We start from the raw sequence: 10,880 nt of genomic DNA, 5'->3' as shown, positions 1-10,880 counted from the left end.
TGTCTGCGGATAACATACTACCACCAAACAAAATCGTCAACTCTACTACTAATACTTCTTTTATAGCTTTTTGATGTCAATAATTATATCGTGTCAATTTTCAAGGGGTTTAATATCGGAGTGTCCCATTTTGCAGTCTTTGGTGTTCATAAGGGGGAAGAGTCTCTTTTCTTTTTGTTTTTCTTTTGCTGTTCTAAAAAATAACAATTCATTCAATCCTATCTGCTTATTTTTATTTTATTGTATCTATCTTCACTGCAGGAGATCATAAATATTTAAAATTTTGCAACTCATTAGCTTTTCCAGGATTTCAAATAAAAAATAATCATAATAACTATTTTTTATCTAATTTTTTTTTTTTTTTTTAAACAAACGTTTCATCACCAAATTGTTGACAGAGGAAGCAACTTGGTGGGAAATGTAAGGGAAGGGCAACCAATCAAAATCTGTTTACTAGTAAAAATGTGTGCTTAAATAGTCTATTTGACTTACAAAGATATTTCAATTTAAGTTAGAATCAACTTTTGCGAACAATCTTCAGCAGTCATAGAAAATTAACCCACAAAATAAAATTCTATGTGTGTAACCGTGGGACCCACTATGCTCAAAAGATACCCAGCAGAAACTAACTGTCCCGTTAATACTCGCATGACCAGTTTCCAGACCTACAGAGGAACATAAGTTGGATATTTGAAACCACTGGCTGCTAATGAAATTATACTACAATCTGGGGTATATAAATGAAGCCTCTTGGGAAATTTTCTTTCTTTAAATGTGTTAACAGCTTAAAACAGTTTATTTATACAATAATTGATTATGTAATGAATATGTTTAATATATATCTCACAGTAGAGGATTTTAATTCGAGGAGAACAATTACATGGAAAATAGAATATGGTAAACTAATAAGAAGAAAATTTAAAGCAACATAACATAGAAAGACTAAGGGGGGGGGGGAAGTCAGTGTCATAATTCATAGATCTTTGTCTGGTTACCTTATTAGAAACCAAAATAAAAAATATCTAAAGAGATGAAAATTTGCTGCTTAACAGTTCAACAGAATTGTCGTATTTTTAGAACTTGTTTGACCTCAAAATTCGGTCCGCAGAAATTGGTCGTAACTTAAATTACCGTTTTGCACTAAAGAAAGTACCATTGGTGTGAACCAAAGATTAAGCAAATATTTTGAAAATCTGAGTTGATGTCAATTCTAAAATGAACAAAGTCATTCAGGAAACCAAGGAAAAGCAGCTTCAACTATTCGTAATCTCATGTCTACTTAATTTTTCTTAATCTTTTTGTTCTATCATTTATTGAGCCAGGTGTAGCATTAGACCGTAGGCCCAGAAAACATCACTGATTTAATTTTGTTTCTTTCTTATTGGGTTATAAACAGATTGTCAATAAAAAATAAGTACAAAGGATAATACCAACCTTCAGAATTAAAAATTGATAAAATTCTACTTTAGCTACTTTTGACTATCTTGGAAAGGGGTTAGGCCTAGGTTATGAAAATGAAACTTCCAGGGATGGGTCTACAGGCTAAAGTATGTCCCAGGAAGGTATTTTGAAGTACCTATCTCCACTCCTTCATCCTCTAGAGGGTCCTGAAATTTGCCTACATGACTGGTCTAGGCCCTAGGCCTATACCCATTGAAATTTTGACAAAACAACAGTTTACCTTAATTTTCAGTTATCAGTTTCTTTTTATCTGGCTTTAGCTCTGAAAATGCAATTTCAGTTATTTGAGCAGAACTTTAAGCCATATCAATGTTTTATTTTCAAAATTTAGAAAATGTATTTGCATATCTTTAAAACTTTATAGCTAAATTAGGATTGAGCAAAGTTATGAAGCATAACACAATTTTGTTGTACTTCATTTAATCAGAAAATCTATTTTGCAAGGTTTCACTTCTATAATTCACAGTTTTTAAATGTCATCAAAGGTCAGGACCCTTTGATGACCTTTAAAGATTTGACACCAGCCAAGAACTAGGGTATTGCCTTACTATAAAGGAGGGATGAAGCAGAGAAGTTGACTAATTTTTTTCTTTAGAAGTTTCAGGGCTTTAAAAATTGTAAAAATACTGCTTAAATTATTATCCTTGGCTAAAGGAGATAATTGTTGGCAATAAAGTTGTAAACTGTAGAAATTCTGTGAAATATCTAGGGGATATTGTATAGGGTAAAGGTACCGATGATTTGACAGCAAAATTTTATAACCCCTGTTGAAATTTTCCTTCAAAATGGAATAACTCTGCTTAGCCGTGACTTGGAGCACCATCTCTTGAAGCTGTTTTTGTATTTCAATAATAGATAACGTTAACACAATATCCAGTACACCCAGATAAGAAAAGAACATTTAATTCAGTCAGTTTCCTGTTTTTGACAAAAAAGGAGCTCCAGACAATTTTTCATGTGTGGTATGTTCAAACTGCTGTTACTTGCTTATTTATTGCAAAAAAAAAAATTGGGATTAGCACCAATGCATCAAGATACGTACATCTGATTTTATCTGAATTCTAGTCACATTAGCTTTTTCTTGATAAAATTAAATTAGAATTGCAACAAATTTTACATTGTTGAAACTAGGTTCCAAGCGTCAAAAATCTTGTTTAATGTAGATAAATACCAGGCGCACTAAAAATGTTCCTTCAGTCAAATTCAACCATAGATGATGGCTTCTACAAATTGATTTACTTCTTTTGTGAATATCTTGTAGTAACCTTATCAAAATTTTCAACAGACAGCAACAGGCCCTGTCAAAATATAGGTGACTCTGTCAAAACTTCACTGAACATGTAAAACAAATGAGAAATAATTAGTGTCAAAATTCCAGGGTCCACTGACAAAAATATACCTGTTGAATTTAATGGTGCCTGCTACTGCCAAAAATTACAGAGGTTCATGTGGTAGTCATTTTTCCCTTTCCTAAGCACTTATCAATGAAACTAAAAAAAAAAAAAAAAATTGGAAGATCTTATTTTATGGGGAAGGAGGGGGGGGGGTTGGTAAATGCCTAGAACCATATCATAGAAATATCAAAAGTGACCCCCCCCAACAAAAAAATCCTAAGCTATGTTTTGGATGAAACTAAGAATCTGCATATGAAAATAAAATCTACTAAATCAAGTAAACTTCTTAAATTTCTTGAAATCCACTCCCGTTTTCCTAGATCCTATTCCTTCTGAAATGCTAGTGAAACAATTTTGTTATACTAAATTTGTTATACTAAATACTATTTGTATTTAATAGTGTATATTAAAATTTGTTGTACTGATTTTGTTATACCAAATACTACATACTCGAAACGATTTTGTTAGTTTTGTTACTTGTACTTTTTGCATAGTCTTTTATACTTTTATACATTAAATGAAGTTGAAGAAAAACAAAGAAACAAGAATATACGTGTCAAATACACCAGGTTCCGCCCACAAGTATTTAGATGGGTGTTGAATTGGGTTCCGACTTGCATTGAAAACAGGTAACTTTTTTGTTGTGTCTAATTTGTAGGTGAAAATGCTCTAATTTCGGAAAATTGGAGTTTTGTAACTTTTTGAGACAAAACATTAAACCTATCACCAAACGGTTAGAGTCCTAAATTTTTTTCTTTCATACTGAGATACTTTACAAACTGAAAGACTTTAAATTAGGACTTCTAGAGTAGAAAAACTGGTTTTTTTTTACAAAAACTGTCGAATCATTGGTACCTTTACCCTATGAAATGTTTTTTTTCTCTAAACATATTGAGTGTGTCTGTTCAAAGGTGGCAAGAATAGTAATGTTCTATGAAAATAAAAAAATTTCTGCTGCTGTATGTCTAATTACCTTGCATCTCACTTTCCAGTGATAAGATGTTCCTGTAGTTACCAGTCACTGGTGATCAGTATAGTGATCAGATTCATCTGATCAGACAAGTCCCAGACTGTTTGCCCAGGTGTTATACAACTCCTTGTCAACTGATAATTTGAATGACCTGATACTGGCAGAAGAGACCATATCCAGGTCTGAGAAGTTCTATAGGCTCACCATCCAATTAGAAAAGAATCTTTTATGCAAACTCAAGTTGCATAAAGAAAGAAAAACAAGCAAAAATGGTGTTTTTATAGGCCAAATGAAAATACTGAAAAAACAGAGCAAATATTTTGAGAGGACAAATGCCTCTCTTCTTCAGCGCGAAACGAAATAATGTAACCAAGGAATGTGCCGAAGAAAAAAATAACAAAAAACAAACGCGGAAATTCAATGTTAAAAGAAACGAAAAACCAAAATCTTAAAAGATGAATAAAATTCAATGAAAGCCAAAATTTATAAGAATTAAAACCAAATATCTAACAACTATAAAAGCGAGTTATTCGCCAATATCCGCAATTTGCACAAAATCCAAAAAAAATATGAACTGCCATCGACGGATACTAGCAAACAACTGACAAAGAAAAGGAAGCAATTCAGTTACTCAAAAACAAAACAAACCAGCAATTAAATAATTTGGAGAACTATGTCATTTGACTTTGGATTTTAATTAATGCATTTCTTGCAGACACCCTTTGAGACCTAAGGGGTTGTTCATATGTTTGATTATATGACTGGGAAAGTGGTTCAAGGTTTATTTCAGGGATTACTAAAGTATTGGCTTCTCTTTTGAGAAAACCGAAATATGACTCATTTATTTTTAAATCACTGGAATCTATGTTTAAAGCTAGACCTAAATGTTGGTATTTATAAATTTCAACAACTTCTCTGTAGTTCTGGACAATACCTTTGTCATGCAAAATAAGGCTAGTTTGATTAAACAAAATAGTATGGTCTGGTTTTTCAATAATGTGCTCTGCAAGGGCAGAGTCAAAATTTTCTGTTTTTTTCTGCTTTTTAAGTGTATTATTAATTGTCTTCCTAAAGTTCATAAGCCTGGTAATCCACTTCAACCCATTGTTTCTTCTTTTAATTCTCCTACAATAAAAATAGGAAAATTCTTATCAGTTGTATGTCGCCCACTAATTCAGGCTCAAAAACCCTATATTAAAAATTCCGCTGATTTTGTTTCCAAGGTAAAACAAGTTTCAGCTAAACCAAATACAAGAATTAGCAGTTTTGATGCGGATTGAATGTATACTAATTGCGATCCTCAAAAGGCCAAACTGATTTTGAAGAAAAAACTTAATTCTAACCAATCTATATCAGAAAAATCTACTCTTTCGAATCAGACACTTCTTTTGCTTACAGCCCTTTGTAACAGAACTTCTTTTTACTTCTATTATAGAGGCATTTTTTATAGACAGAAATATGGGCTCTCCATGGGTGCCCCCTTTCTCCAATACAGGCTGATATCTTCATGGAAGACCTTGAAGAAAGGGCTATTTTGCAAAGTTTTTGTAAACCTGAATTTTGGGTTTGTTTTAAAGATGATATTTTTTATTTGTGGAAGCATGGTGACGAGTTTCTGGGTTCTTTTCTTCACTTGCTCAACTCCTTGGATCCAAAACTCAAATTTACTCAGGAATCAGAGATAGAGAGGCGTCTTCCTTTCTTAGATGTTCTGGTGCAGCGAAATGATACATGTTTCGAGTTTGGTGTCTATAGAAAACCCACACATAATGACCGTTACTTAAATTATTCCTCCAATCATTCTCCTACTGTGAAAAGAGGAGTTGTCACTTCTATAGTTGATAGAGCATTGAAAGTTTGTCCAACACGCTTCTTAGATTTAGAGCTCAACCACCTTAGAGATATTTTATTTGGAAATGTTTATCCAATTAGATTAATAAATTCTGTTATTGCAATACGCATTAAAAGATTATCAGATAGTTCCACAGAAAACGCAAATCAAAGGGAAAATTCAGTTTATCTTGGTCTCCCATATGTTAAAGGGGTTTCGGACCACATTTCAAAAAATATAAAAAAAAATAACATTTACACTTATTATAGACCCAGAAAAACTATCAGGTCCCAAATTTATCAAGGTAAAGACCCTATCCTGATAGGTGAAAACTCCGGTATCTACAGAATTGCTTGTTCATCTGGTCTTTGGTATATTGAAAGAACTGATCAGCAACTAACGGATAGATTAACTCAGCACTCTAGTTCAATTAATAATACACTTAAAAAGCAGAAAAAAACAGAAAATTTTGACTCTGCCCTTGCAGAGCACATTTTTGAAAAACCAGACCATATTATTTTGTTTAATCAAGCTAGCCTTATTTTGCATGACAAAGGTATTGTCCACCACTACAGAGAAGCTGTTGAAATTTATAAATACCAACATATAGGTCTAGCTTTAAACAGAGATTCCAGTGATTTAAGGATAAACAAGTCATTTTTCGGTTTTCTCAAAAGAGAAGCCGATACTTTAGTAATCCCTGAAATAAACCTTGAACCACTTTCTCAGTCATCTAATCAAACATGTGAACAACCCCTTAGGTCTCAAAGGTGTCTGCAAGAAATGCATTAATTAAAATCCGAAATCAGATGACATAGTTGTCCAACTTATTTAATTGCTGGTTTGTTTTGTTTTTGAGTGAATGAATTGCTTCCTTTTCTTTGTCAGTTGTTTGCTAGTATCCATTGATGGCAGTTCATATTTTTTTGGATTTTTGTGCAAATCGCAGATATTGGCGAATAACTCGCTTTTATGGTTGTTAGGTATTTTGTTTTAATTCTTTTAATTTTTGGCTTTTGTTGAATTTTATTCATCTTTTAAGTTGTTGGTTTTTTCTTTTGTTTTTTGGTTCTTTTCACATTGACTTTCCGCGTTTGTTTTTTGTTGTTTTTTTCGAAATATTCTCTTTGTTTTTTCAGTATTTTCATTTGACCTATAAAAACCCCATTTTTGCTCGTTTTTCTTTCTTTATGTGATGTCAGGCCAATGTGGTTTAAGAAATTATCTTTAAACTCAATTTGGTATGCTTCTTGAAAACTTTTAGGTTATATTCCCTGTTCTTGAAGAATTATCCAGTTGAAATGATGTTTAGGATAAGCTTTTTATGGTTTTGATGCTTGGTTATTTAAGGCTATTATAGTTCTTTTCAGTTCACCCCTTGGTTTGTTTTAGCGCTATTTAGGGTTATGCTATGCTTTTCAGCCATTAGCAAATTCTGAATATAAGTGCAGTCAGTTTGGACTATTCCTAAAATTGTTTTTACTTTAGCATTGGTAATATAATGCAAATTTATTTTGGTTAGCAGCATAGACACATTGTAAAAAGAAAAAAAAAACTGGTCAAAAATGGTGCTAAGCATATTCCCCAGAAAATTCTCCCCTCCCCATGGAAAATCCTCCACAGGAAACTGTCTCCCCCTCCTCCATAAAAAACTCCCTGACCTGTATAGTTGAGGAGTCACCAAGAAAGTATGAAAAATAAAAATAATGAACCAAAAAATGGAATTTTGGAATATTCTAGCAATATCCAAAACTTAAGCAGAATGTTTGGTGTTGAATATCCTACAGTATTTATCTTTACTTTTTTATTTTTGTTCTTTTTTTCTGTTTCTGGGTGGTATTTGTTTTTATTTACTGAAAAATAAATATATTTTAAATGTTTTCTCTTTTTTTTTAGCCTTTTTTATATTCAGGAATGAATGTCAGCATGTATATTAAACTGTAAATCCACATTCAATTGTGTTTTTTTTTTCAGTAATTTTGGTTATGATGCTTTTTTTGTTTGTATATGATGAGAAATAAAAACACATAGATCAAAATAAGGATTATTTTATATTAAAAGAAAACTCTTTTTGGAATTTCAGCCAAATTGAGAATATCATTTTCTTTGTTTTCAATATTTTTTACCAATTCCTGTATTAGAGGGTAGTTTTTCTGGCATGCTCCAAGAAAGACAATTGCCAGGTTTCCATTCATTGTATCAGCGGCACCTCTAGTAAGGAGGTGACTGAAACGCATAATCTGTTTTCTTGCAGCTGCAGGCTTGGAAAATTCTGTCAGTATTTGAAAAGTCTGTCAGAGCTAGATAACATACTCCATATTAAGGTTGGTTCACTGTTGTGGGTATCTAATCCTGGTTTTTTTATTCATTTTTCTAGTTTATACTGATGGGTGCCTATAAAGTTTATAAACTGCAAAGTTTTAGTCACAATTTTCCTAAGAAAAACAATTTTTTACAAATGTTGGTAACATCACTTTCTAGTGTTTTATTTACTGTTGGCACAGATTGCTCTTTACTTTACATTTCTTTAGTAACCAAGATTACAGAAATCTTGAAGAACTAGATGGCCACTCTGTATTTAGGTCAGTTTACTGTGGGGGATATCTATTCCTTATTTCCTTATTAATTTTTTTCTAGTTGATTCTTATGGGTACCTACAAGCTTTATATATTCTACAAAATTTGAATAACTATTTTTAGAAAAAAAAAATAAAACAAATTTTTACACTTGTCTGTAAAATAAATTTTTAGTGTTTTGTTTTACTGATTACAGATGTCTCTTTACTTCAGATTTCTTTAGTAGCCAAGGCTTCTGAAAAAAACAAAGCAATGGGAATTGATAGTTTTTTTCTTTTAGAATTTGAGATAAGAATTTGTTTTCAAGCATTAAATAAGAATAATAACAACTTTACCATTTATTAAATCCTAGCCAAATATTAATATAATTTATTTAGTTGAGCCACTATAAACAATTAGATTTTAGTCTGAAAGAAACTGTGCAAGAATCAATTCAGGTCATCAAAAGGGCATATCTGTAACATTTATGAAATGACTGAAGCTTCTGGATCACTATGAAGCTTCCGGATGATCACTATGAAGGTTCTGGATTTTACTTTTGGGGCAGAAAGAAGGGGGATGAAAAATCATGCAAATTCAATATGTTTTTGTTAGAGGTACTGGATTTTGAGGCAAGCTCTGTTTGTTTTTATTCTCCCAAGAGTTTTTTGTCATTAATAGCCCCAATAGAACTTAGAATCAATTCACAATAAAGTAACATGATAATGTAAAAACAGCATAATTGCCCAGTCTATCAAATAGTTCTATTTGTGATATTTCAACTGAAGGTTGAATCAACTTAAACCTTTCAAGGAGTATCCAGAGGACACTTGAACCTTTTGAGGTGTATCTGGAGAGGACAAAGGGACTGAAAATATTTTTCTTAGAGAAAGGGTTCAAAATAAATTTTTCTCTCAAGAATTGGTTTGTCCAAAAAAGTACCAAAAATTTTTTCAATAACATTGAAACTTGTATATGTAAGCTTTTAGTTCCATAACACTCTAATGCCTACATAAAAACAGGACAAATTTGTTCACCCAAATTTAGCCCTTAAAAAAGAGATACAAGTAGTTCAAATATTGTTTCGATTGAGAATATTATTCCCAAATATAGACCTATTTCAATTGAAACAAAAAAGCTTTCCTCAAATGTAATTAAAGAGCAACATTAAAGCATAAAAGGAACAGAAATCATTCCGAATATCAGAGGGGCTGTTGTCAATCTCCTGCTGCTTACGCTAAAGTATTATAGTCTATTATAAATACTTTCTATTTCAATTCAACTACTCTTGTGTTGTAGCAGTTGTTCCCTAACTATTGGGATAAAATGCCAAACTTCGGGGTAAAGAGCAGGACTGAGGAGGAGGTAGCCCCTCCCTCTCAACACTCGCCCCTCCTTGAGTGTTGCTCTTTGTTACTATTTGAGAAAACTTTTTTTTTCTTTAATTTGTAGGCTATTTCATAGGCTAGTTTACTCAAGTTAACCCTAATAGGAGGGCTACACTCAAACCTGACTCTTTAAATCAAAATTTAATTTCTGCACAACAATGCTTCAAGACTAAGATATTATTTAGCAAGAAATTAAGCATAATCATCTAAAGTAAACTATAATCCCATCAATTTGAGGGGGAACTTTGCTCCCTTAGGGCTCACACTGCATGCTTTATTCAGAAGGTTATTTAAGCTTGTAACTTTAGACTGATAATTTCAAACTGATTGAGTTATAAATATTACAAATTAAGATAAAAAGGAAACTCTTTGATGTATTAATTTATATTAAAACTACCTTTTTCGTTTAAGGTATAGCTTCATAATAAAGCAGGGCTCCCACGGCGTCAATAAAGTTAGTAAAGCTGTCCGTAAAGTTAATAAACCGTTTTCCTCTTATAAATTTATTGACTATATGGTTGTCGGAAAGAAGTTAAACTTTATTTAACTTTTTCAATAAGGTCCGGAAAGTTTTGCCAATAGGAGAAGACTTGTGGAAAATATCAATTCAGATAAAAGAAACTAGCCTAATTAGATAGCAAGCCCTAAACTTTTTTCTCTAATCTAAGGAACACTAAAGCAGAAGACTTGCTTATTTCACTAGTGAGAAAAAAACCTTTAACGTTTGTCAAAAAGGGAACACAAGAACAGAATTTGTGTTGAAAATGCATTCAAGTAAATAAGTGAAGTAATGTGTCAAGAATTGGGTCCTCATTTTTATCTGTGAGCCTTCTTTAGTAAATTTTAAAATAAAAACAACATCCAACTTGAGACAAATTTAATAAACTGAAAAAGTGGTAAGCAAATAATTTCAGAAATATTCAAACATAAACGTGTCATAAATTAAAATCATAGACTTCAAATAATTTCAATTGAATCAGTAAGACAGAATTCCGATGTGAGCGCGACAAATTTTACGGTATGTAACTTTGCGGAATACTTTATTAACTTTATTGACGCCGTGGGAGCCCCGCTTAATAGGCCCGTTTTTTAGCACTAAGATCTTACATCTTTTTGCAAAGATTATCGTTTTTCGACTCATCTTTATTCTAAGATCTTACAGCTCACTGATGTTAGCAAAAAGTGTGAAGACCGCCACTGTTCTGCCGTACAGAACAATGATGAGAGAACTTTGATGATCTTCTCGTCATTGTTCTCAGACCACTGATTAGAGCAGAATGA

At 32.2% G+C, this 10,880-nt stretch overlaps 1 protein-coding gene across 3 annotated transcripts in view; it reads left to right on the top strand.

Annotated features, from left to right (window-relative positions):
* Positions 1-1,187: 1,187 nt before the first annotated feature.
* Positions 1,188-10,880, top strand: part of LOC148948274 (uncharacterized) — a 77,600-nt gene continuing 67,907 nt past the window's right edge. For all 3 annotated transcript variants that reach the window (XR_016142216.1, XM_089094254.1, XM_089094253.1), the window contains exon 1: positions 1,188-1,263. Coding sequence is in view for 2 of the 3 variants with exons in the window: in XM_089094254.1 (XP_088950380.1) it covers positions 1,216-1,263 (48 nt within the window). In the remaining variant the exon portion in view is untranslated. The remainder of the gene's footprint in view (positions 1,264-10,880) is intronic.

This window comes from Artemia sp. Qi Xiang Cuo, chromosome 9 (assembly GCF_049724085.1).
Source record: "Artemia sp. Qi Xiang Cuo chromosome 9, ASM4972408v1, whole genome shotgun sequence".
Classification (NCBI taxonomy): domain Eukaryota; kingdom Metazoa; phylum Arthropoda; class Branchiopoda; order Anostraca; family Artemiidae; genus Artemia; species Artemia sp. Qi Xiang Cuo.
Note: the sequence above shows the minus strand (reverse complement) of the source record. Positions and strands in the feature narration are given on the sequence as shown.